This window comes from Globicephala melas, chromosome Y, assembly GCF_963455315.2.
Source record: "Globicephala melas chromosome Y, mGloMel1.2, whole genome shotgun sequence".
Taxonomy (NCBI): Eukaryota; Metazoa; Chordata; class Mammalia; order Artiodactyla; family Delphinidae; genus Globicephala; species Globicephala melas.
In genome coordinates this window covers 6,024,813-6,052,151 of record NC_083336.1, presented here as the reverse complement: position 1 = coordinate 6,052,151, position 27,339 = coordinate 6,024,813, and the positions used below count along the sequence as shown (strand labels likewise).

At 43.4% G+C, this 27,339-nt stretch overlaps 1 protein-coding gene across 1 annotated transcript in view; it reads right to left on the bottom strand.

Moving 5' to 3' along the window:
• Window positions 1–2,900: 2,900 nt before the first annotated feature.
• Window positions 2,901–27,339, bottom strand: part of LOC115849737 (ubiquitin-like modifier-activating enzyme 1) — a 120,431-nt gene continuing 95,992 nt past the window's right edge. Inside the window, 25 exon segments of the mRNA XM_060293115.1 lie at window positions 2,901–3,195; window positions 3,354–3,454; window positions 3,559–3,660; window positions 3,948–4,139; window positions 4,263–4,355; window positions 4,587–4,675; window positions 6,445–6,631; window positions 6,755–6,829; window positions 7,491–7,686; window positions 7,908–7,972; window positions 9,646–9,842; window positions 9,965–10,130; window positions 12,587–12,743; window positions 13,076–13,155; window positions 13,246–13,350; window positions 13,470–13,646; window positions 13,770–13,916; window positions 14,004–14,101; window positions 15,977–16,109; window positions 16,225–16,315; window positions 16,548–16,654; window positions 17,296–17,430; window positions 17,525–17,693; window positions 17,797–17,855; window positions 17,991–18,162. Of these exon segments, the coding sequence (XP_060149098.1) occupies window positions 3,060–3,195; window positions 3,354–3,454; window positions 3,559–3,660; window positions 3,948–4,139; window positions 4,263–4,355; window positions 4,587–4,675; window positions 6,445–6,631; window positions 6,755–6,829; window positions 7,491–7,686; window positions 7,908–7,972; window positions 9,646–9,842; window positions 9,965–10,130; window positions 12,587–12,743; window positions 13,076–13,155; window positions 13,246–13,350; window positions 13,470–13,646; window positions 13,770–13,916; window positions 14,004–14,101; window positions 15,977–16,109; window positions 16,225–16,315; window positions 16,548–16,654; window positions 17,296–17,430; window positions 17,525–17,693; window positions 17,797–17,855; window positions 17,991–18,162 (3,229 nt within the window). The 3' untranslated portion in view covers window positions 2,901–3,059.

The window sequence follows — 27,339 nt, the reverse complement described above, 5'->3', positions numbered from 1 at the left end:
ACCTGATGGGGATTCCCTTGTGTGTTATTTGTTTTTTTTTTTTCCCTTGCTGCTTTTAATATGTTTTCTTTGTATTTAATTTTTGACAGTTTGATTAATATGTGTCCTGTCGTGTTTCCCCTTGGATTTATCCTCGATGGGACTCTCTGTGCTTCCTGGATTTGATTAACTATTTCATTCCCCATATTATGGAAGTTTTTAGCTATAATCTCTTCAAATATTTTCTCAGTTCCTTTCTTTTTCTCTTCTTCTTCTGGGACCCCTATAATTCGAATGTTGGTGTGTGTAATGTTGTCCCAGAGATCCCTGAGACTGTCTGCAATTCTATTCATTCTTTTTCTTTATTCTGCTCTGCAGTAGTTATTTCCACTACTTTATCTTCCAGGTCACTTATCCATTCTCCTGCCTCAGTTATTCTGCTATTGATCCCTTCTAGAGTATTTTTAACTTAATTTATTGTGTTTTTCATCATTGCTTGTTTCTTCTTTAGTTCTTCTAGATCTTTGTTAAATGTTTCTTGCATTTTCTCTATTCTATTTCACAGATTTTGGATCATCTTTACTATCATTATTCTGAATTCTTTTTCAGGTAGACTGCCTATTTTCTCTTCATTTGTTAGGTCCGGTGGGTTTTTACCTTGCTCCTTCATCTACTCTTTTTCTGTCTTCTCATTTTGCTTATCTTCCTGTGTTTGGGGTTTCCTCTTTTCAGGTTGATGGTTCATATTTCCCATTGTATTTGGTGTCTCCCCCCAGTGGCTAAAGTTGGTTCAGTAGGTTGTGTTGGCCTCCTGGTGGAGGGGACTAGTGCCTGTTTTCCCGTGGATGAGTCTGTATCTTGTGTTTCTGGTGGGTAGGTCCACGTCTGGTGGTGTGTTTTGGGGTGTCTGTGGACTTATTATGATTTTAGGCAGCCTGTCTGCTAATGGGTGGGGTTGTCTTCCTGTCTTGCTAGTTGTTTGGCATAGGGTGTCCAGCACTGTAGCTTGCTGGTCGTTGAGTGAAGCTGGGTGTTGGTGTTGAGATGGAGATCTCTGGGAGATTTTTGCCGTTTTATATTATGTGGAGCTGGGAGGTCTGTTGTGGACCTGTCCTGAAATTGGCTCTCCCACCTCAGAGGCACAGCCCTGATGCCTGGCTGGAGCACCAAGAGCCTGTCCTCTACACGGCTCAGAAAAAAAGGGAGAAAAAATAGAAAGAAAGAAAGAAAGAAGGAAAGAAAGAAAGAAAGAGAGAGAGAGAAAGAAAGAAAGAAAGAAAGGAAGAAAGGGGATAAAATAAAATAAATGTATTAAAATACAAAAATATTAAGAAAAAAATTTTTAAGTGAAAAAAACAAAACAAAAACGGAAGGACAAATGGTGAAAGCAAAGCTATACAGACAAAATCTCACACAGAAGCATATACATACACACAAAAAGAGGAAAAGGGGAAAAAATCATAAATCTTGCTCCCAAAGTCCACCTCCTCAATTTGGGATGATTCGTTGTCTATTCAGGTATTCCACAGATGCAGGTACATCAAGCTGATTGTGGAGCTTTAATCCACTGATTCTGAGGCTGCTGGGAGAGATTTCCCTTTCTCTTCTTTGTTCTCACAGCTCACAGGGGCTCAGCTTCGGATTTGGCCCCGCCTCTGCGTGTAGGTCGCAGGAGGGCGTCTGTTCTTAGCTCAGACAGGACGGGGTTAAAGGAGCCGCGGATTCTGGGTCTCTCGCTCACTCAGGCCAGGGGAGGGAGGGGCACGGAGTGCTGGGCGGGCCTGCGGCGGCAGAGGCCAGCGGGACGTTGCACCAGCCTGCGGCGCGCCGTGTGTTCTCCCGGGGAAGTTGTCCCTGGATCCCGGGACGCTGGCAGTGGCAGGCTACACGGGCTCCCGGAAAGTGGGTGTGGATAGTAACCTGTGCTTGCACACAGGCTTTTTGGTGGCGGCAGCAGCAGCCTTAGCGTCTCATGCCCGTCTCTGGGGTCCGCGCTGTTAGCCGCGGCTCGCGCGCGTCTCTGGAGCTCCTTTAAGCAGCGATCTTAAACCCCTCTCCTCGTGCACCAGGAAACAAAGAGGCAAGAAAAAGTCTCTTGCCTCTTCGGCAGGTCCAGACTTTTCCCCGGACTCCCTCCTGGCTAGCCGTGGTGCACTAACCCCTGCAGGCTGTGTTCACGCCGCCAACCCCAGTCCCCTCCCTGTGCTCCGACAGAAGCCCGAGCCTCAGCTCCCAGCCGCACCCACCCGGGCCGGTGAGCAGACCAGCCTCTCGCGCTGGTGAGTGCCAGTCAGCACCGACACTCTGTGCGGGAACCTCCCCGCTTTGCCCTCCGCACCCGTTGCTGTGCTCTCCTCCGCGGCCCCGAAGCCCCCCGCTCCACCTCCCGCAGTCTCCGCCCGCAAAGGGGCTCCTCGTGTGTGGAAGCCTTTCCTCCCTCACAGCTCCCTCCCACTGGTGCAGGTCCCGTCCCTATCCTTTTGTCTCTGTTTTTTCTTTTTTTCTTCTGCCCTATCCAGGTATGTGGGGACTTTCTTGCCTTTTGGGATGTCTGAGGTCTTCTGCCAGCGTTCAGTAGGTGTTCTGTAGGAGTTGTGTCACGTGTAGATGTATTTCTGGTGTATCTGTGGGGAGGATGGTGATCTCTGCGTCTTACTCTTCCACCATCTTCCTCAACTCCCCCTCTATTTCTTTTTAAACAGAGAGGACAAAGGAAAAAATTGCAAACCAATGATTTACCAGAACAGTTGGATTTAATCTTTTCTCATAAGCTTGGATGTGAGGTGAATTCCATGCTGGTGCGGAGAGGCTGAGCCTTTTGTATTATCACCTGAACCTACAGAGCTGAAGAAAGACTGGTCTTTCTCACAGACAACAGGATACAGGCCTTTGACCAAAGAAGGATATGACACACTCGGATTAATAACTCTTTATTAAGAATTCCAACTCCAAACATTAGAAAGCAGCAACAACAACAAAAAGTTCTCAGAAGAACTTAAGGCTCAGCGTTGGCCACAACTATGAGAGAAACGGAAATAGATTGACTTGACTGAGAATGAGGTAGGTGGGTGTAGAGGGGATCAGCGAATGGTGTATCGTACATAGGGGACCTCCACACCCTCGCCGCTCTCGTCGTTGCAGCACAGCTCAAGCACCAGTGCTTGAATGTGGTGTCCCAGCTTTTGCTTTGATACTCGTCTCACTATTGCTGTCATCCTGGGGTGAGGAAAAAGAGGGTCAGGGAAGTAGAAAGAGAGAAAAGGACTTACGGAGACAACTAAAGTAAGGAGAACAGTGAACATGAGTCGCATAGCTAGCTGATGCTTCCCACCCCAGGCAGGACCTGTTTCTGCTTTCCCACTGGCCCGACTCACGGCTGATCCAACTGTTCCTTGAGCTTGCTTGCTGTCATGAAAAAGGAGTAGAGCATGGATCTACCTTGGCACAGCATGGTGATCTCTAACTTGTGCTCTGTCTGAAGAGGGTGGAAAGGAGGAGGGGCAACAGTGTCACTGTGATGGACAGTACCAGTAACCTGGGCAACCAACACCACAGGTGCAGTGAGTGAAAGGGCCCTACCTTAAAGTAGTCAAGGAACTGCTTGAGGGTCATCTCTTCACCATTAGGCTGCAGCCCCTGGACCTCAAAGCGATCCCACAATGTCCACTGCTGGTTATAGTACTGTGGGACAAAGCACAGAGTAAAGCACAAAGAGTAAAACGGGAGCAAGCCCAGATCATATGCTCCTCTTTATTTCACAAACATGCCAGTTCCATTCCTACTTTGCACAGGTTCAACCAATGAACAAAGGATACACAAAATTAAAGAAAGCCTCTCACCAGAGCCAGTTCTACGGAGATAAGATACACACAACCTCTACACACACACACACACACACACACACACACACACACACAGTCACTCACTGATGGGCAACACCAAAGGTTTCTGTAAAAGCAAGCCCTTACCTGGTGATGGTGTGGGGCAAGGGGCTCAGAGAAGCTGAAAAAGGGCAGGGCCAAGTTGATGAAGCTGCTCTTATAGGACTCAAGCTCTTGGTGTCCCTGCACCACCTTGTACAGCTCCAGACATGCAAGGCCAACTATAGCTGCTGTGGTTGTGGCAATGGCTGGAATGATCTTCCCTGCAATCAACTTGCTCTGTAACGCAGAAGGTGATGAGCAGATGTAGTTGTTAGAGATGTTCAAGGTCTACAGAAGAGGTCAAATGTGGCAGACTCGAACTTGGAAAATGGTGCAAGCTTAGGTCTAGACTATTGTTACCTTATGCCGGTCAGCAGGGGGAATGTTATAGTTCTCCGCCCGGAGACTGGATGCAGCCACAACGAAATCCATGTGAAAGTTGCTGTCATCATCCTATTGTGAGTGGAGACAGAGGAAGAACAGGAGAGACAGAGTTAAAGGAAAAAAAGGTTTCCTGGATACTGGGGACTGAGGTATATTTACCTCAATTACCTGCCGGACCAGCCAAATACTGGCCCAGACCACAAAAGATAATTGGGCCATGTGGCAGGCCTGTAATCCCCACAAAAGCTTAGGATGGCTCAGCCCGTCCTCCTACGCTGTTGAAGGTCCCCATCACAGCACCTTCTCAAAGTTGATGGGGTACATCTTGAACCCAGGGAGGCTCTCTGGGCTGGGCAGCATGGCCTTGAGCTCCTGCAGGCGGTTATCATCTGCGGAAAGGGAGGTCATAATACATGTTAGTCCTTAGATACATGTTAGATCCCAGGTCAGGGTCTGAGGTGAAAGCAGGAGTCCAGGGTGGGGCAGAGATGTTCAGGCAGATAAAGGATTTGAAAGGAGAGACATCGTGGGAAAGAGTAAAAAGAAGGGGGAAAGACAGGGCAGAAAACACCTCAGAAAAGAAAAAGGCAGACAGATGTGTGGGACATGGAGATATATCTAGAGACACTGAGGGAAACAGATAAAGCCACTAAGAAAGGATGTAGACAGCAGCACTAATCGTAAGAGGTATGAGGTGAAAGCAACAGAAGTTGTTCACTGATGAATGAGTGGATAGAAAAACGTGATCTATCCATCCAATGAAATATTAAGCCTTAAAAATCCATTCAATGAAATATTAAGCCTTCCAAAATGGAAGTCTACTATATCTAAAGACGGTTAAGATGGTAAATCTTTTGTGTTTCTTACCACATTTTTAAAAAAAAGGATGTCAACGAGAACATAACTGAAAGAGAAAGACATAGAGAGAGAAAGGGAGACATGAAGGAAGATATAAGGGAAAACAGGAGACAGAGGGATAAAAGATACAGAAAGGGGCACTGGGGGAAAATGCACAGACAGCAAAGAAGAGAGTAATATGAAATGGGATAAACCTGAGAAAATTTGAAGAGGGGGACCAAGGGGAATAAAGGTGAAGATTAAGAGAATGTACAGAGAATGAGAAAGTACAAAATACCTGAAAGGGAGACACGTAGGGAGATATATAAAGAAAATATAAGAAGAGGAACATGAGAGAGTAGTTATTTGGGACGGGAAATGTGGGAGATATATGAGGAGGGGAGACATACACAGACGAAGAAATTGAAGCATATATACAAAGAAGATAAAATGTAGAGGAAGACTTACAGAGCATGAGACAGGATAGGGGAGAGGGAGGGAAATTTGAGTTGGGGGGTAGTTATAGATGGAGAGATGAGGAGGGCTATCTAGAGAGGGAGATGAGGAAAGATACATGGAGGTTAAAAATAGGGTAGGCCTTCCCTGGTGGCGCACTGGTTGAGAATCTGCCTGCCAGTGCAGGGGACACGGGTTCGAGCCCTGGTCTGGGAGCATCCCACATGCCGCGGAGCAACTGGGCCCGTGAGCCACAACTACTGAGCCTGCGCGTCTGGAGCCTGTGCTCCGCAACAAGAGAGGCCGCGACAGTGAGAGGCCCGCGCACCACGATGAAGGGTGGCCCCCGCTCACCGCAACTAGAGAAAGCCCTTGCACAGAAGCGAAGACCCAACACAGCCAAAATAAATACATAAATTAATAAAAAAAAATAGGGTAAAGAGGCATACCAAAGGAAGGTGGGGAGGAGGATGAGGAGATCTATAATGAAATGAACCAAGGAAGAAATCAAGGCAGAGAGGCTACTGGTAAAGATCCTATCCATTTGTCCCTGCATATGAACACAAAAAGAAACAGAGGAAAGAACAAAACAAAGCAAACACACACACAGAAAAGAGATGGACAGCTGGTGCACCTGAGAGAGAAAGAGTGGGAAGAACAAAGTAGTAGCGCATCAGAGAATTTGCCTCAACCAACCAGCCTTATTTTAAATTGGAAGAAGCAAGCACCAGAGGACAGTGTGGATAAATCTCAGGCCTGAGATCTCAGAGCAGAGCCAGTGGCAGAACACAAGTACAGAGGAGGCTTGCATAGATAGGTGATAAGTAGGACGCTAGCTCTAGGCCAACCAGTTAAACACCCTCACCAACACAGGAAGTGGTCTGCAGCTCCTGGTCAGAAACATGGATCTTGACACCAGACTTCGGGGTGAACTCAGGGACTTGCACAGACTGAATGAGTATGGTCACAGCAGCTCGGTCCTGAGAGCCCCTCAGCCCATAGGTCTGGGCAAACAGGTTGGCAGCAGCTATCACGTAGTCCAGATGCAGGGGCTAAGAGAAGGCAAGGTATGGAGGGGTAAGCATATCAGTACTCACCTAAGGAGCCGCAGCCTCCTTCCCATCCACGTACCCACATTGTACCCGACTGTAGGAGACCCGAGGGAGGAGACTTACATTGCTGACATCAAAGATGAGCGGGTGTGGACAGCGCTTAGGCCCAGACCAGAAAGGGGCTCCTGAGCTTGTAAGCTAGGAAAACAGAACGATTGGGGGGAGTGGGACCTGAGAGGAGAGGTCTTTCTGATAATTGTCACTCTTCATTTTCAAGCCCGGAAGTCCCAACTTAGTATATCGCTGGGCACTCACTTTGTGCCAGACACAGAGCTATTTATGAAAATTTTATGGATTGCCAGGCATGTACTAACATGATTAATTTATTAACTTAATAAATATCAATTAGCCCTCATAAAACTCTCATGAAATTAGGTCACCATTATTCCTACGTCCTACGTGAGGATACTGAGGTACAGAGAGGAAATACATGATTAGTCCCAATATCAAATGCAGTTGAGACTTGAACTCACCTAGGTCCTGTGCTCTTAACACCAAAACTTCTCTTCTACAATCTCTGTAGCCCTGACTGGGAATCTGGAATGACTCATCTCATGTCTAAGGGAAACAGGTACCAAGTATCTCGCTTGAGAGAACAGGGATGGGCAGGTAGAGGAGAGAGGTTGGGAGGAACAGGTCTTTGACTTCAAAAATCACTCGCTTAATCATTTTATGAGATCTCTGGGACTTGGTGGGCTTGCCACAACTGGATTAACTGCAATGAATCATGTCAAAAGCGTGTAGCAAACTGCTTCCAGTAAGCCTATTCTGACAAACGGACCCCACGAGAGTGTAATACCAGGTTCGGAGGAAAGTTGTGCAGCAGCTGCCTGATGTTGTTGGAGTACTGGGTGTGCCAGTGGTAGTAAGCCCAGGTCACAGAGTCAGCCCACGTATATGGCCGCTGAAGCACCAGGCTGCGCTGCACAGCCTCCAGCACCTCCAGGCGTTGGGTGCCTTCCAGGTACAGTGTTTGCTCCACAAACGTTGAATCTCTATCTAGAATTAGAGGGGACACAAACTCAGAATTACACAGTGATCCCAGAGTGAGCTTAACTCCGTGAAAAGTCAGTGCTGACTCCCAAAGTTATAAGGCCCAAGGAATCATTAGTTTATTCGAAAAGTAGGCCAGGTCCTAAGTGTTACACTGGTTACAGAATGCTCTGACTGACAGGCAGGAGACAGGGTGAGCGAGGATTTGGACAGACCTACTCACATTAGGTACTGGTTGACGTTTTCTGCTGGCTGCTTGAAGAGACCTTCAAACTCATCCCAAGCCCACTGCAGACAGAGCAAATAAACACTACGTGGGTTATCGGAAACAAATAAGTTTCTGTAGGCATTAGGAACACCATCAAGAAATAGAGCAAATAGGAAGAGCATGGCTGCTATGGGAGAAGAGAGGAAGGAAGCCCTCCCAATGTGGCTCCTCAAACTTGTCAAAACCCCACCACTTCAATTTAAAAACCAATGATCTTAATCTGGGCAGAGGTTAACACACAAGTGTACATTCATGCAGAATTTATTAAGATGTACACCTTACCCTAGATAATGTCAGGCCTCAATAAAAGAAAAAGTTCACACCAAGAATAAAACATGAACGATCTCTATGCAGGTTCTGGGGACTGGTCAGCAAGTACGATAGAGGTTTGCCCCCTGAGAATTAGGAGGTCGATAAATAGTCACTGGTGAAGTGATCTGGAGCGTCTTGATGCTGGAAATCCAGGTTCAAATGCCAGCTCTGCCACAGTTTTGTGACCATCAGGTATATCTTCACTTGTGTATCCTCATTTCAAAAACATATACTGTAACAGTAAAACTACACCTCATGGAGTTAACAGGAAATAAGCAAACAGGTACACATTTAAAGCTTACTTTGAAAGTCACAAGGACATACTGAGTGTAAATGCTTTACAGAAGTCCTGTGAGAGTTACTACTATCATTCCAATTTTACAGATAAGGAATCTGAAGCATGAAGAGGTTAAGTCCAAGGGCACGTAGTATATCTGTTTTTAAAGCCTTTTTATTGGCCTTTCTGCATGCTGGGTAGAGAGAACCATAACCTAGTAGAGGTTTTATACATATAGAAATGAACACACACACACAAACACATCTCTTTCTCTCTCCGTCTCTCTCTGTATCTACACACACACACACACACACACACACACACACACACACACACACACACACACACACCGCCCCCCCCCCCCAACGTGGGATGTATGGACAGGGCGAAAGACACATACTGAACTGAGTCCACAAGTATAAACTCCTCCATTCTGGAATGAAAAGTGACACACTGAACTGTTACTGCTCATTTTCTTCCTGTTCCCATACTTCCTAAACATAGCCTCAAAGACTGCATTAAGAATCATTTTGATAAAATGATGGTTATTTGTGGTTTGAAAGGGGACTGTAATTAGGGCCAAGTTCTGAGGGCCAGTTAATGGGGTGCTTTTACTTTGTCAATCTACATGATAGGTATGCTGTTCTGCATGTATGTGTACTATATAAACACAACTATGCTGACAAGCTATTAAACATATTTTGGGAAACAATTAGAAAATTAGTCCTAAATACGGACTTAATACTAGAGATATTTAAATAACTAGCAGAGATGATATTAAGTTAATTTTGTTCAACAAGAAAATAGTATCCTGTATACAAAGAAAAATACCCTCACTTTTTAGATACACACTTCTTACATAAAGTACTTTACATGGTATAAATAATACTTCCCTGTATGTTTCCAAAATAAAAATTTCAAGTTAAAAAAAAATCATTTTGAAAAGCTTAGGCTGCTAGGTTTAAAGTGAGTGAAGGAGAGTTAAAGAGAGGGCAGATGTTACAAACACTGAGGCTTCATCATCTGAATAACAAGAGTTTGGCATCTGAGACACTGTCCAGGTACCTATCTGTTCCACCTCTTTCTCCCTGCAAGGCTGATCACCTGCAAAGTGTGCTCGATGGCATTCGGGAAGTTCTTCAGCGTGCAGATGGGGATGGACTTCTCAGGAGGGTCCTGGCTGGAGCTGTATGACTCTGTCAGGAAGGGGATAACCACTTGCACATTACCCTTGGTACCCAGTGTGCCTGACTCCAGAAGTGGCTTACGGTAGTACACACAGCAGCGGTCCATATACGTGCCTGTGAGAAAGTTGCAGCAGGTGAGGGTGGGGAAAATAACAACAGGATAGGACACGGTGACACACACTCCCTAAAACACACACATTACTCTCCCGTCATCCTCACCCACCCCCAAAACTCACGGGCATCCACATTGTCCAAGGCATTGGCCACACCATCCAGGTTTTGGAAGAAGTTATCATCATACACACGCTCTGTGTGAGGGCCCACACAGTTCTGATGGCTCATCACCCGGATGTGTGGATTTATCTGCCTCACAGGTGCAGCAGCTGTATCAGACTTCAATTTCTGGGTAGGGATGGAGAAACAGAACTGTCATTCATATAATCACCCAACAAAACGTTACAGAGCTGTTCTGAAAACTGATTTACGTAATGATGCACAAGACCTAGGCTCTGAGGTCAGGACGCTCTGTGGTCTATGACAAATGCCACACAGCTTGGGCTGGGACAAATGGGGAATGGGGTGAATAAAAAAGGAAAACAGTGATACAATAGGAGACAATGGCTTGAGTATCTGTTCTTTTGTCTACCGAACATCCATTGTTGTTTTTAGTTACTAGCACCCGGAGTTGGAGTGCATTCACCCAAAGAAAACCAAGGTCCTCTGAAATTACAAAAACAAAAAGGATCCTCTGAAAGTCCAAGTCAGATCACATTCCTCTCCTTCTCAAAACCCTCTATTGATTCCCACTTTCACTAAGGGTGAAATGAGCTGGTCCCTATTACTTTTACAACCTTCTCTCTTACCACGGTCTGTCTCTGTCTCTATTCCTTAAACACAGCAGGCATATTCCAACCTCAAGGTTTTGCTCACACTGTTACCTTCACCTGGCATACTCTTCCCTGAGATTTCTTCCTCTTCTCGTATATCACCTTTAATTCTCTGTGGAAATACCACCTTTCCAATGAGGATTTCCTTTACCATACTGCAAACCACCCTCTCATGGCACTTCCAGTTCTTTATCTTGTTTTTCATTCTTGCCCCTACACAGTATTTTTCACCTTCTTATGTTCTAACCACATACTGTGCAATTGTATTTATTATTTGCTGTAGCAGTTGCCCAAAATAACGATCTTAAAAAGACGTTTTTTTTTTTTTTTTATGTGATGCACAGCTATCAAGATTTCCTACATTAGACATTTAAACTCAGAAAATGTTAAAATATTATTACTCCATTTAAAAATGGAGGGGCGTCCCTGGTGACACAGTGGTTGAGAATCTGCCTGCTAATGCAGGGGACTCGGGTTCAAGCCCCGGTCTGGGAGCATCCCACATGCCGCGGAGCAACTAGGCCCGTGAGCCACAACTACTGAGCCTGCGCGTCTGGAGCCTGTGCTCCGCAACAAGAGAGGCCGCGGTAGTGAGAGGCCCACGCACCACGATGAAGAGTGGCCCCTGCTTGCCACAACTAGAGAAAGCCCTCGCACAGAAACGAAGACCCAACACAGCCAAAAATAAATTAATTAATTAATATAAATGGAATGATTCCATTATATAGTACAAACTTTATGAAAAAATCTCCAATACAAAACTTTAATGACAGGAGTCAAACTGTATTTACAGTTTTGCAAATATAAGTTCCATAATATCTTAGAAGATAGCTGAACTTTCATTATCTACTGCCTTTAATCTATTACATGTTTTGCTTGAAAGATGTGAGGGATATCCAGCCTTACAAAAAAATGTTTCAATAACATTTTCAGATGACTGTTGATATTTTTCAAAAAGTACATCAAAACTTGACAAGTGATAGTACTTTAAAGTTTAGTTGCAAGATGAAATACTGAATCCACATCAATAGCCACTGTCTTTCTACGTTTTTGAATGGTTCTTTAGTTAATGCACAATTCTGTATCATCATGAATTGGTCAGGTCATTTGGTAAATACTGTGTCTTTGGGTTAGGGACAGCCTCCTAGAGCAGAGTGGAAAATTACCCTTTCACCTGATAAAATGAGGATAAAAGGGACACGATGTCTTAGTATTCTTAAAACAGTTGTAATCTTTTGGACTTGAGGAAAGAGTGCTGCCAACCTCCACTGCATTTGAGAATGTCTCATTTACTATGTCTTCTCACTAGACAAAAGCAGAAACCGTTCTTTTGCTATCTTATATATTCTAACTGCTTAAGTAGTACCTAGTATTTTCATGATGAAATGAAAGGAAAGATAAACACTGGGCAGGCAAAAATAACACTCAGCTTTACAGAAGACTTCCCAGATAGATCCCTCTATAACCTAGCTTCTATAGTTCCACATTAGCCGTAACCAAAGGCAAAAACATGGGTGGGGACAGGTGTAAACTCACAAATGAAAGTTCTCAATAAATAGCTGCTGGAAGAAAGACTGAATGGTAGAGAAAAAGAAATAAGGGAAGAACTGAAGGAAAGAGAGAAACAAAAACGTCCTAAGGCGGGCTTCCCAGGTGGTGCAGTGGTTGAGAGTCCGCCTGCCGATGCAGGAGACATGGGTTCGTGCCCCGGTCCGGGAAGATCCCACATGCCGCGGAGCAGCTGGGCCCGTGAGCCATGGCCGCTGAGCCTGCGCGTCCGGAGCCTGTGCTCCACAACGGGAGAGGCCACAACAGTGAGAGGCCCGCATACAGCAAACACACACACACACACACACACACACACACACACACACACACACACGTCCTAAGGCAATAAGACAGATAACAAGAAAAAGACAGGAGAAAAGTGAGAAACAAAGCTCAATTACTTACCATGTCCATTCCACTCACCCTGATATCCCAAGGCCGGAACAGAAACTGTCGATTCAGATTGGATTTCTCTATGGTGTCCATGTCTGTAATGGTGACTGCCCCGCCCTCCCCGCAGCCTAGCCCAATCATGGCAAAGTTCTTGAGCAGCTCACAGCCAACGGCCCCCACACCCACCTGGGAGGTGGCCAAGAAGAGAGGCAGAAGATGGTTAGGGTCACTGGCCTAACAAAGCCACTCACCAGTCCTCACTCCCCCTGGAGATGGCAAGAGGGGGTAAGAGGATCTACCACTGCATATTTAAGTCCCAGGGCCATAAAAATCCATGGTCATCTAAGGAAAGAGGCACAAGACTGGGGAATAAAGGACCTGGTATGAAGAAAATGGAGAAAGGGATGAGATGAGGGTACAACCAAACACCCTCCCTTGTAAGCCAAGAGGAGACTCCAGAAGAGGTGGCCAGAGGCTAGGGGACATAAAGGTAGCTTTTGACCAAAAGGATCTCTCAGCAAGAAGTATCTCTGCTTGCCCAGCTTCTCTTGCAGGCCGGAGCCAAATACAGCCACCTGCCCATCATAACGGTTCTGGCACTGAGTCATGTGAAGAGAAGAGAGGGTTAGAGAAAAGGCACCTTAAAAAGAACCACAATAATGCCTTCTCCATGGGCCCCAATCACATACTGGAAGGCACGTGTCCTCTGTAAAGGCCTCTTGGTCCTCAGGGAGACACTCAATGGCATCAAAGTACAGCCACTGCATAACAGGCATAAACTTTCCAGAGCAGGCCTGAGGAGGGGGTAAGAAAGAGGAAGTGATCACTGGTTAATCAGAGCTGGACAGCAAGCAGCAGGGCCAGGAAGGAACCTGGCCCACTCCCAGCACTGTCCTTCTCCACTCGCACTGACCTTCATAACCTCCTGGGCAGCCACGCCCCCAATGAAGGAATTTATGAGTGCCAGATCCCCAGTAGCCACGTAAGCCAGCTTCCGGATGAGGTCTTCATCCAGACTCTTTTGCTGCACTGCTGGCAGAGCTCGAGCATCCACAGCCTGTGCTAGGGTCACCAGTTCCGTTGCATCCTCCTGGAAGGAGAAAAAGAACAATCACACCGCTGTGGGGAGAGGGAGAGGTAGAAAAACTAAATAGATGAAGAGGCATAGTGGAGCTTTGGTTCAAGGACCTGGCTGGCTTGCTCACCCATCTACCTCATTGTGGGGCCGAGGGGGCTGGCCATGCTGGGCACAGAACTGGTGCAGGGCCTGGAAGCCAATGTGCAGCTGAGGAGGGCGAGAATACTTGGCAAAATCTGTTATCACGAAGTCTGGCTCTGCCAGTGAGGTGGGCAAGGATTTCTGTGGAGAGCAAGATATCAGAATGAAAAAAGTAAAAAACGTAGAGATGCCTGGAACCCTACAGCACACCCTCCTGCTCATACTCACAAAGCTTATCTCCTTAGTTACTTTGATCTGACTGACAACGCCTCCACAGACATAGTCAGAGAAATTGGAGGTATCACAGATACTAAAGGTGTAGGGACCTGGGGGATGAACAGAATGAAGGGTTAGCTGTCAATTCATTCCTTCCCAAGACCAACAGCACTATCAAAACAGGAATGGGAAAACCTCCCACTCCCTTCCTCCCCTAACCCCCTCCCCCATACAGTGGGAGTTTGGAGTTAACAGATGTAAGCTATTATATACAGAATGGATAAACAACAAGGTCCTACTGTAGAGCACGGAACTCTGTTCAGTATCCTGAGATAAACCATCATGGAAAAGAATATGAAAAAGAATGTATATATAGATAACTGAGTCCCTTTGCTGTAAAGCAAAAAGTAACACAACATTAAACATTAAATCAACTATCCTTCAACTAAGAAATATAAATAAGGTATAGTACATCATAAAAAAAACAACAAAAACACAACGCTGATTTCTTCAGACAGCACAGGTACCCTATGTCTAAATGCCACTCTAGAGAAAAAGAAGTAAGCCCTGAAAGGATCCAATGGCAGCTACATAATTTCTCTAGAACAAACTCAAAAATAGTAAAGGAACACAAAACACAACTCCAAAAAACTAACATTCACAATTACCTTCCATCCATCAAAACTTACCAGAACACGGATCTGTGGCTTTAGTTTTCATCAAATTTGTAAATTTTTGGCCATTATTTCTTCAAAACCTCTTTCGGCCCACCCCTTTGTTGGGAATTTCTTTGACATGTGAAATATATTTATAATAGTTGTTTTAATGTTCTTGACCAGTGCTCTGACATAACAGATGTGATTAACAAAATTAACACACAAGAAAAAATCAGGAGATTTAACAAAGTAGAAGAAACTATCCGAAATACAACGAAGAGTGGGAGAAAAAGACAAAAGAGTCAAGTGGCTTAATATACATGTAATTCGAGTTCTGGAAAGAGATAATGCGGTGGCAGTGAGCTGCGAAAGTAATATTTTCAAAAAAAATTATGGCCAGAAATTTTCCCAATTTGATAAAACTATAAACCCATGGTTAATATAAATTTAATAACTGCAAAAGAGACATGGAGAAAACTATACTAATGTATATCATAATCCCATTGATTAAGATCAGTGATAGAGAAAATAAGCACATTAGATACAGAAAAACAAGGATAAGAATAGCAGACTTCCTGTGGAAAATAAGGCAGGAAAGACAATAGAGCAGTATCTTTAAAGCAATGAAATCTAAAATGCTACACTCTGTAAAAACAACTTTCAAAAACACAGGCAAAATGAGATTTCAAGCATTAAAAAGCTAAAAGAATCACCACCAGCAGATCCCATTCCACAACATACATTAAAGGCTTTCTTTGGCAGAAGAAAAATGGCATCAGATGCAAATGTAGAGCCACAGAAAAGTATACTGGAAATGGTGATTATGTGGGTAAAAACAAACTTTCTTAAATCTTTTCAACAATATAACTGTGAAGTCAAAAATAATGTATTGAGAAGTTTATGGCATACACAAAATATACGACGACAGCAAATGGTGAACCAGAAAGTGGAAATATTTTGTTGTAAGTTTTTCTTTAATATGTGCGGTGATGAAGTATTACTTAGAGATTGTTATACTATACATTCTAAAACGGTTTAAAGAAAGAAACAGATATAGTCAATGGGTCAAAAAATAATAATGGAATCAAATACTAGTGGTATAAACCTTTTCTGCCTGTAACTCAGTTCACATGTCTTTATTAAGGCTACCTGGACACATCTCTTCTAAGTCCCAAGTCAGATTTCAGAGAGGCATCTCCTCTTGGACTTTGGTACAAGTCAAGACTACAGATATGTGTCACCTCTTGGGCTGTGGGTCAGCCCACACCACAGGGACAATTCTCTCTTTGATCTGGGCAACCATTTCTTGCCCCACCAGTCTTGGCATACCCAGGACTTCGATCTCTAGGGGAGAGATGCCATTGAGTTCATTCATGCCCTGAACTTCCATGAAGGAGACGAAGTCACCGCTCTCAAACCCGTGTCAGGCCTCATCCAGGCAGGTTACAACACCAGGGTTGTCCTGGTTGGAAGAGAAGTAAAGAAAGCCTCAGAGGTAGGATCAGGGTACCAGGAGCATAAAGGAGGACTATGGCTACCCACATGCCTGCCAGAACCCCTGGGGCCAACCTCCTTACCTTGGTAACCATAGAAATCATAGCACTGAGAGGCTGCTCCCCATTGGAATCCGTCAGGATCATCTCCTCTCCAAAGTCACAGAACAACTGCCTGTAAAAGGACACAACAGGACGGGTGCCTGAGACCCTTAGACATAGTGAATACTTCCTAAGAAAGCTTAGCCATCACTGCCCACAATCAGTGCTCGTGCCAACTGGGGAGAGGTGAACATGGAGAATGGAAAACCTGGTGGGCTGAGAGTAGCATTACGGCACTGGGAACCAGGGGGTCTTAGCCTGGGGCCTGGGAGGAGCTGGGGATAAAGGCAGAAGCAGGCACTCACCCAAACAGACCCCGAGTGTCTGCCACGACCAGCTTGATTCCACGGCTGTGACAAAACTCACCCACCCGCAGCTGGTCCTCCAAAGGAGAGTCGGTAAGGACCACCACCTGTAACAAGAAGGAAGCTCATGCAAAGGGACTGGCATTGGGGTGAAGGGAAATAAGAAAATAAAGGAGAAAGGCAGGCCAGGGGTTGGCAGAATGTCAGGACTAAAGCTTACTGGTTCAGACCTTTTCTACAAATATTTACAAAGTATGCATGTCATACTCAGTGAGGGTAAAACTCAATGAAGAGAAATATGAAACCCCACACTGTGACAAGAAAAGTAAAGCAGTATTAGGAGGACGGAATTTGAAGACCAACTAATTCACTTATTTGAAAAACACCCATTCCTGCCTGCCTACAACCCTGCATGTCCTGGGAGTCGAACAACGGGTCACAGTCTGTTCCCAGTTAAAGTTTGGGTTTATCCCCAAATCCTACACTCATCTGCTTCAATTCTCAAATAAAACAAAACAGAACAAAGCAAAGCCTGCTCAGCGATGATTTGTAGGGAATCTTTGAATTCCCTTCCTTATTCACCAGGATAAGTTCCTACTGCTGCATCAGGAGTTCCAGTGCCCAAGTTCTCTGGGAAACCCCAGGGCAAGCACCCACAGGGCTGGTCCATTAAATAAATCCTGAGCAAACCAACCAGGAAAAGGATCTGAGAGTGTAAGTCAGGAGGCAGCGTGATGCTGCAACGTACCTGGAAACCACTAAGGAAGTCATCAACAAGGGCCCCAGTGTAGGTGGTGACGGGCACATAGCTGTTGAGTTCAGCAAGGTGGGGCTGTGATGCCTCAGCCCGGTTCTTACCGATGTCCTCCTCCCTTAGGTAGAACTACAAGGAGGTACAAGAAGGAAAGAAGTGAAGCGAATGCAGACACCAGGGGGTTTGGTGCTTGGGCAAGGGGAAGGGATCCAGGAACAGGTACCTGGGATGAGAGGTCAGCCCACTGGGCAGTGCCCTGGTCATGGAGGGTGACAGCTTTGACCTCACCAAGGATGATGTTCTTCGCAATCTCCACCCCTAGGCCCCGAAGGCCCGACACCAGCACAGTGGAAGTCTGGAGATGCTTCATAGCCTCATGGCCCAGGACATACCTGCCAGATTTGAAGGAGACTCTAGGTCAGGGCTTGGCCCACCCAACTCTATCCTCTCTGTGCCCCCCTCCTGCTTCGCATTCCCAGGCTCAGCCATACTCACAGCTGCCGGGAGTAAAGACCCTCATCTATGTCTGTTGCACTGCCTGTTTTTGGCATTCCCTAGGAATGGAGGGGAAAAGAGTTTCAGCAAGACAGCAAAAAAAAAAAAAAAAAAAAAAAACGCTTAAATAAGAGGTACTTTCCCACCAACCACAATACCATCCCACCTCCAAGATTTAGGGAAAAGACACTCACGTTGGTCGGTTCTGATGGCACTTTGAACATTACAGAACACGCAGAAGGGCAATCAGAACTTGCTTTTGGATCAGGCCCAGACATACAACGTTTCTTCAATAGTGGCAAAGTGGACATCTTTAGACAAAGGAGCCAGATACGGGGAGGCTTTTCTCTTTTGTTAGTGGTAACTCTGGTGGAGAGAAAGACTTAAGTACTAGCATCCTCATTTCAAGAACGGAAACATGAAGACATGCTAGGTACTAGAGCTACTCTGAGAGGGAGGAAAGAGGAGGCTGAGCTCAGACAGTTGCTTTTCCCTAGGAATGGAGGATAAAAAGTTTCAGGAAGATAACAGACTAAAAGACTGAGTGAGCAGACACTGGCTAGATTGAGAAGTCTGGCTGGGCTTCTGTGACTAATGATGCAGAGCACCATGCAGGCTGAACAGATGCTGAGAAGGGGATCTAGTATGATGGAAGTGTGCTGGGGGAGGGGTTGTATGATAACGATATAGGGGCCTATGAGGCTGAAAGCAGAAGTTGAGGGCTTGTGAATGAAGATATTGGCAACTGGAAAGGCCCTAGGGGAGACTATAAGGCAAGATGTGGAGTAACAGGATCTTAAAAGAAGGTGGGAAAACCTGTTTGCTTTTGAATGCACAGGTAGAGCCCTGGGCAAGACTGTGAAGGTGAGTCTCTGATAGGGCTGGTGAGAACCAAAATTTGAAAGGGTCTATCAAATACTGGTGCAGGGAAGGATGTCTGCCAGATTATGTATCTGAAGAATTCCTACCTGGTATCTGGTCCCCCGGGAGCTTCTGAGAGAAGATACTTGGGATTATCTGCAAAGAATTCTGAGACGATGAAGAGGGGGGTATTTTCTAACAGCAGATATTGGGTTAGTAGTAAAGCATTTTAGTGAAGGACAAAGTTGGATTCGGAGGTGTTTTTGATGGAAAATGATAAAATGGAGTTTGGGAAGGTCGACGACTAAGTAGAAATGCTGGGTGTAGGAGCACTTCTTGAAGATGCCATAGGAAGGAAGGTCTTCAACGGCACGTAATAAAGGTCTATAAAGGGAAATGCTAAAACTATATATATATATATTTTTTTTTTTTTAAGTAGAAATGCTGCGTACAGAGTGATCTCTGACAGATGGGACTACCAGGGTGAGATGTGAGGAAGGGGTCTCTGAGAACGAGTCAGGGTCTGTGGTATTCCATAGTGTTGTACTTTTTTAGCTCTGAAAGGTGATTAGGAGGAGGAAAAAAGGGAGTGAAGTGTGAGTAAAGATGTTAAGAGAAAGGTCTCTTTTAGGGAAATGAGAGGGAAACAGACATTGTCAGGGCTCCGGTTCCTCTTGGAAGCTGTGAGGATAGTAATTTTGGTTTAAGGTCTTCAATGTAATACACTGACTGGGAATATTGAATCTGGTGCTATAACAAGCTAGACCTGTGAAGGAATAAGGTTCTTGGCTAGAATTGTTGGACCCGAGACTCTAAAGGTAGGAACTGGGCCTCTGGATCCCTGAGGTCAGATTTCAGAACACAGGCAAGACAGAGTAACATCGGCTCCGCCCCAGCATCCGCCCCAATGCCGCCTCTCCAGCCCAGTTAGCCACCTCCAAGACCCTCCCGAAAAGCCTGCCCGGGGAGAGGTGCCGAGAAAGGCCGTTTGTTACAAATGCCCGTTCCCAGGGTCGCTCCGCCGCCAACTCCATGTGGAGCCGAAGCCAAGCCCGGCCGCCGCCCTCTTTTTACTCCTCCTCCCCCGCCGGCTGGCTGGAGGAGAGCTGCGGCCGCCGCAGGCTTACCCTCTTCCACTGACCACGCCTCCTTTACCTCAACCGCCGACATAAAATGGCGGCCGCTGAGCCGGAAGCCCAAACAAAAAGTTTGGTCCTGCTCGCCGTCGCACAGTGATTCGCAGTGAATCACTGGTGACGTCAGCAGCCCCTGGGAGACTCGTTACTGAGTTCTGCCGTGTGCTGACGGCAGAAGGAAGACAGCTCCACCTAGTGGCTGCATTCAGTAAAATGGGTATAAACTGAAACACGCGTAGTTACATCGCTGAATCACTCTGAGGGAAGACAGCAAGCAAGAGAAGTCAAGACTTTTGTTCTCGAATTACACAAGACACTAGGTATTAAGGGACTTCCTGAGTAGAAGTCCGTGCCGAAAGAGACTTGCAACAGAGGCATATGAAAGCAAACGGGTGCTAAAGTTTCCCGGAACTGCTTATGATTCTTTTTAACAGCACATATTTTAAGCATTTAAAATTTCTACTCTGCCACCTGAGCGCTCTGATTTCCGTTACTCACTCTTGAACTTAATAAGTGACTAGGGACCAATGCCTCACTGTCCTCTTCTATACAACTGTGATAACAGCAGCCACCTGATATGGTCAATATGTTATGAAATTTGAAATATTATATACATGGAAATAAGATAAAATGAATACTCACTATTGTGTAAAAAGTTTACATCAATGCTGTCTATGCACTAGACACTAAATGTTAAGTTTAAATATTCACGTAATATTTATATATGAATACACATTTTTCCTGTTAATATGAAATTGATTACGGGTGAAGATATACCCAGGCACCAGAGGAACTTCCATTTGGGGACATTATTTCATAATGAGGCCTTGAAACACCCTTCCACAGTGACCCTGAAAGCATAATGCTAATGTTACCAGTGCCCATGAACTAAGAAAAACACAATACCAAGTCATCACAGGCACCACCATTTAACAAACCTCCTGATACACAGTAAGCACCCAATGCATTTCTATTGAATAATGATAAGATATGACATTAACTGATTGCTAATATACAGTACACCTGTGTCTTTGACATTTTGCCACTGGCATGCTCAGAAAAACATCTGGTAGAGTACACTGTAAAAGGATCTGGTCCCATGCTTTTATTTGTGGAAATTCTGATTACGAATCCAACCTCTTTATTACAGGTCTATTCAGATTTTCTAGTTTTTTACTTCGTTTTAGTCACTCTGTTTTTCCACTAACTTGACTATTTCATATAGTCAAAAGTAATGTCCAAGCGAATTCCTAACAATTCTCTTTATTTCTGTATGGTTTCATAGCCATTTTATCTTATTCATTCAGGTTTCGCTAATGGAGTCGTCTCTCTCTCTCTCTCTCTTCATCAACCTAAGGTTTTTCGATTTTAATAATCTTGTCACAGAACCAACTTTGGGTTTTTGTTGACTTTCTTTATGCTTTTTCTATTTATATTATTTTATTTATTTTCATACTAACCTTTCACAAAGTGAAAGGTTATTTTCCTCTTTCACTTTGCTTTGGGTTAGACATTTTTTCCAGTTTCTGAACTCTTTCTTCCTTTTTATGTAGGCTTGCATATGTGTGTGTGTGTGTGTGTGTGTGTGTGTATTCCTCTGGGTTCTGCTTTTGCCGAATCCCATGTTTTGGTATGTTGTGTTTTCATTTTCATTCACTTCAGAGTATTTTCTAATATCCCTTGGACACTCTTTGACTCATTGATTACTTAGGAATATGTTGTTTAATTTCCACATATTTACAAGTTTTCACAATTTCCTCCCATTATTGATTTCCCATTATTCACTCCTTTATGGTCAGAGAACATATTTGGTGTGATTTAAATTATTGACACTTGTTTTATGGCCTAACGTGAAGTCTATCCTGGAGAACATTCCTAGTTAACTTGAAAAAAGAGTTTATTCTCCTGTTCTTGGTTGGAATGTTCTGTACATGTCTGTTAAGTCCACTCGGTTTATATTATAGTGTTGTTTAGGTCTTCTCTTCCCTTGGTGATCTTATGTTCTGTCATTTATTTGGATATACTGTTGAACCTATTTATTTCTCTCTCAAGTTTTGTCAGTTTTTGATTCAGGTATCTGGAACTTTTTTGTTAGGTGAGCATATGTTTATAATTCTTATGTATTTCAACAGATTTACCCCTTTATCAATAATATATTATTAATCTAATATAATAATATAGTAATATATACTGTAATTTTTCTCAAAATTTTTTATTTAAAATCTGTTTTGTCTGCCATTAGTAGTCACTATAGCTCTTTTTTGGTTATTGTTTGCATGAAACTTTTCTTTGCAACTTTTTATTAAAATCTATTTGTTTCACTTTAAGGTTTGTCTCTTTGACAACATGTAGTTGGTCATGTGTTTAGAAAATCCATACTGCAATCTGCTTTCTAATTGGACATCTTCTAGTGTACCATTTTCATGGTTATTTGTTATTTCTTTTACTATATACATTTTAGAGTCATCTCATTAGTGGTTGCTCTGGAGTTAAGTTGTTATAAATTAAACTGACAGTTTCTAACAACCTAGTTCAGATTAATACCAACTTAATTTCAAAATATGAATTTTTGCTTTTATGTAGTTTATCCCCCTTTTCCATGTGTTGTTTTTATCATAAATTACATCTTTATACACTTTATACATCAGAACCAATTAATAATTTTTTCCTATGGAGTTGTGTTTTAAATCTGGTAAGAGAAAAAAAGTAACTGCATGAGTTTACTATTTTTGCTGTAATATATCTCTGGAAATTCAGTGGTTTAAAGCATTACAAATTGTTCTCTTACAATCCTAATTGTTAGATGTCCCAAATCCATTTTACTTGTCTAAAGTCAACATGCTGGCAGGACTGTGTCCATCTGGAGGTTCTGCAGGGATAATATATTTCCTTGCCCTTTTTCTGCTTAGTGGTTGCCAGTATTCCTAGGCTAGTAACCCCTTCTACTATCTTCAAATACATCACTTCATTATCTACTTCTGTCATCACACTGGCTTCTCCTCTGACTCCAACATCTCTTGCATTCCTCTTATAGGAAATATTTTGACTAGATCCACCCAAGATAACCCAAGACAATTTCCCATCTGAAGACTCTAATTGGATCATGTATGCAAAGTTTTCTGCATAAAATAACATACATGTCCTGGGGATTAAAATGTGGGCATATTTTGGGACTATTATTCAGACTACAATCATACAAACAAAAAATTCGTTTAAATTATCCTCTGTATTTACCTATATAATTATTTTACTGATGTTCTTTCTTTCTCTCGATTTGAGTTAATATCAAAGGGTCTTTCAGGGCTTCCCTGGTGGCGTAGTCGTTGAGAGTCCGCCTGCCAATGCAGGGGACACGGGTTCGTGCCCCGATCCGGGAAGATCCCACATGCCACGGAGCGGCTGGACCGGTGAGCCGTGGCCGCTGAGCCTGCGCGTCCAGAGCCTATGCTCCGCAACGGGAGAAGTCACAACAGTGAGAGGCCCACGTACCGCAAAAAAAAAAAAAAAAAGGTCTTTCATTTCAGTTTGGACTCCCTCCAGGAACTATCTCATCTTGTACGGCAGATAGTTAGCAATAAATCCTCTCCGTTTTTTGTTTATCTGGAATTGTCCTAATTTTGTCCTCATTTTCAAAAGATGGTTTTGCTGGATATAAAATTCTTGGTTGACACTTTTTTGTTGTTTTGTTTTTGTTTTTTCTTTTAGCACTATGAATGTCATCCTAGTGTCTTCTGCCCTGCATGGTTTCTGATGAGAAATCTTTGTTTTTGGTCTAATTGAGAATCTCTTACATGTGATGGGTTGCTTCACAGTGCTTTCACAATTCTCTCTTGGTTTTTGGCTTTCAGCAGTTTGATTATGACATGCCTTGGTATGGATCTCTTTGAGTAATGCTGCTTTGAGTTTGTTTAGCTGGTTGAATCTGTATATTGATGTTTTGCAACAAATTTGGGATGTTTCTTGGCATTACTTCTTCAAAATTTCTTTCTGCTCCTATAATTGTTTTGGCAACTCCCCAGGGTAAAGTTCATTTGCACTGGGTGAGCTCCAAATTATGTCAAATATAGACAGTCTTGCAAATTGAGTCTCCCAAGGAACAAATCAGACACATCAGATAATGACTAATCTTTGGAGGTAAGGTTCTGAAAGAATTCTCACTTTGTTCTCCTCCTTCTGGTGGCTACTGGGATGCAAAAGGAATGCACACTATTTCAAAGTGTACCATTATTAAGCTGGAAAACAAGAGGATGGGATTGGGACAATTTAAAGTCTCTAGAGCTTGCTGATCTTACCAAGATTCAGTCATTTTTAAACACATAAATAGTCCCCTAGTTCCTGTGAAATTTTGTCAATTTCCAGAGTTCTGAAAAAGTTGAGTCTGACAACTTTGTAGTTTTGTAATGTAGAGAATTTTTGGAGGGCCTTACTCTATCGTTTTCTGACATAACTTCATTAGCTGTCCTTCCTGAGGAAGACAAAAAGGTTCTTTCGTGTTTCAGCTCAAAGGTGACCCAAGAGAAGTGTTGGACCCTCACAGTAATTCTTTCCATGATTACCAGCTGTGTGGCCTGAAGACAGGCACCTCACCTCTCTGGGCCATCTATAAAATGAGGATAATAATTGTAACTTACCCCAGTGGTAGAGTTTAAATGACTAAATATGAATAAAGTGCTTAAAAAAGAGCGTGACACACAGTAAGTACTACCTAATTAACATTAATAGTTGGAGTACTATTAAATTTCCTGGTGTATTATGACACCTGATAAAGACTTACATTCCCCACACTGTAAAGTTCATGTAAGTATTTGCTGTTCTTCTTATCATCACCTTCATACCACCAATGGATGCTGCAAAAAAATTGCCTGTGATCACAGAGCTGGGAAAGAACAATGCTGGAGTTTTCATTTAGAACCTTTGCAGGTACCTGACATACTGGTCCAGAAGGCTTTTCCCTCCTCATATACAGAAGTATCTACTCCTTCACTAGATGCAAGGCTCAAAACTCCATAACCTGTTAGGGGAATCTATACACGGTTTATGTACATGAATGAGCAAAGACCATACTCTTCATGAAAGATGTACAACTGGCCTAAATAAGGGCTCTCTAAATTGGGACTATACTCTCCCTCATGAATAAACAATTCATGTAGTTTTGTACACTGTTATCTGTGTCCCTTCAGCACAACTGTCCTTGCTCCTTTCCTGACAAGAAGGGCCCCATATCTTCACGAATGGTGAATAAAGCTATAGCAAGTGAAGTCCTAATGGTACCCTGTTTCTCAGCAAGATCCTAGTTGACTAGGCTCCAGTATCCCTTCTTAGCCTGAGTTGAAGACTATCCATACAAAAAAAGTGAGCCCCGATGCATCCAATCTTATTGACCCAGGTCTCCAAATGCTTGAAGGACCCTATAATGGAACCTGGGTCACAAAGGCCATTTTGGCAAGCTCCCAACATTTGTACTAGGACCCTAACTTAAACAGTCTTCCTCAAATCCTGCCTTGATTAGAAATCTCAAATTTTACCCAAATCCACCTCCCTTTGGAGAATATTGCAAATACCGTGTGCTATCGAAACATGAACACCAAAGACCTCCCCCCAAATATTCCTAAGCCCTATTGCAAAAGGGTATGCCCCCAAAGAGACTTCCAAATTCCTACCCTCAGTCCCTAAACACCACCTCCTATAGGTCCCCTCCAAAATAGACATCCCCTAAATGGCGCCATGGTCCATAGAACCAAAGGCATACCTCAGGTGATACCTGAAGTTTAGATCCCTTCTACAAATGATGTGTAGGCTTTTAGAGACCATGAACTCCTGTTGACTCCCCGAACTGAGCAGAAGGTGAACTTTCTGTTGGTGATAAGACAGAGCAGCTGAGCAGCAGCTAATGCTGTCACCCTCTAAAACCGCATTTGGTTTCAGCCAAGTTCTAAACATGAAGCCAAAGAGGACCTCAGTGGCTGAATTGTCTCATAATGCCTGCCACCGAAAAGGGACCTCAACCTGAATTCCCCTTCAGACCTACCCATTTTCACAGGCCGTGGTCCGTTCTGGGTATTACACTCCTCCTGAAGTATCTGACGGGGGTTTCAAAGTGTTTTGGAAGAGGGGAGAGCCCAGGAGATGTGAAGAGGGAAACAGGCGTAAAGGTTTGCCAATGCCAGTATATCAGAGCAGTGCCTTTAATTAAAAATGTCCCTGTTTCAAGTAGCCATATTCTAAATGAAGTGACAAGCAAAACAGATCTCCCTGTGCTATGCGGCTGCTTCCCACTAGCTATCTATTTTACATTTGGTAGTGTATATGTATGTAGCAGCTTTATTCTTAATAAGCAAGTCTTCAAACAAGTGAGACATCTTTCAAATGGTGAATATATAAACTGTGGTATATCCATATACCAGAATAGTACTTGGTAATAAAAGGGATCAAACATTCATGCTCATGAATGAGTTTTTTAAATTAATTTTTATTGGAGTACAGTTGCTTTACAATGTTGTGTTAGTTTCTACTCCACAGCAAAGTGAATCAGCTATACGTATACATATATCCCCTCTTTCTTTGGATTTCCCTCCCATTTACGTCACCACAGAGCACTGAGTTCCCTGAGCTATACGTAGGTTCTCATTAGTTATCTATTTTATACATAGTATCAGTAGTATATATCATGCTCATGAATGAGTTATAAATGCATTCTTCTCAGTAAAAGAACCAGAGCCCAAATGCTGTATATTACACAATTCTATTTATATGGCATGCTGGAAAGGGCAAAATTCTAGGGGCAGAAAAATTCCTGATTAGCAGAGAAGGAAGAGGGTGATGGTTACCTACAAAAGAGCAGTATAAGGAATACAGTATTATTAAGAAATCTGTATAAATGTATTTATCCTCTTTATTTAAAAAGTATTGATAATCACAGTTCAAGAAGTAAATACAAAATACATATGAAAAGATTATGGAGTAGGTGGGACATACCTAATGCTACTTGAAGTAACAAACAAACCCCCAAATGTTAGAAGAATAAGAAAATAACATTCATTTCTTGCTCAAGTTAAATATCCATTTTTACTACTCCAAGAGCTGATTCAGGATTTCCTACTTCTTTTACTTGTAGCTCTGCTCTAAGTCATGAGGCTCCCAAGTCCACCCTATGGTTAATCTTCATTTGTGCCAACTGTAAGGGAAACTAATACGGATGATCACATATGGGAGGTTTTGATGAGAGGTCTGGATTTGGTGCATAAAACTAGAATTTGGCTACTAGAATTTAGTCACATCCCTATTATAAAACAGACTATAAAATGTAGGCAGAAGATGATACAGTTTTGGTGAATACCTAACACCATTCTGCCATAACTAGTAAATGTAACTACGCTGCAATAAAACTTAACTGTGACTTAAGACACTATAATTAAATTTTAAAGATAAGAAAGGGAGAAATCTCTTATAAGGATTACTACTCAGATATATACATGCATATATATACACACATATATATATGACTTTTACAAAAAAATAATATAAAGACAGCAACTCAACAGGAAAA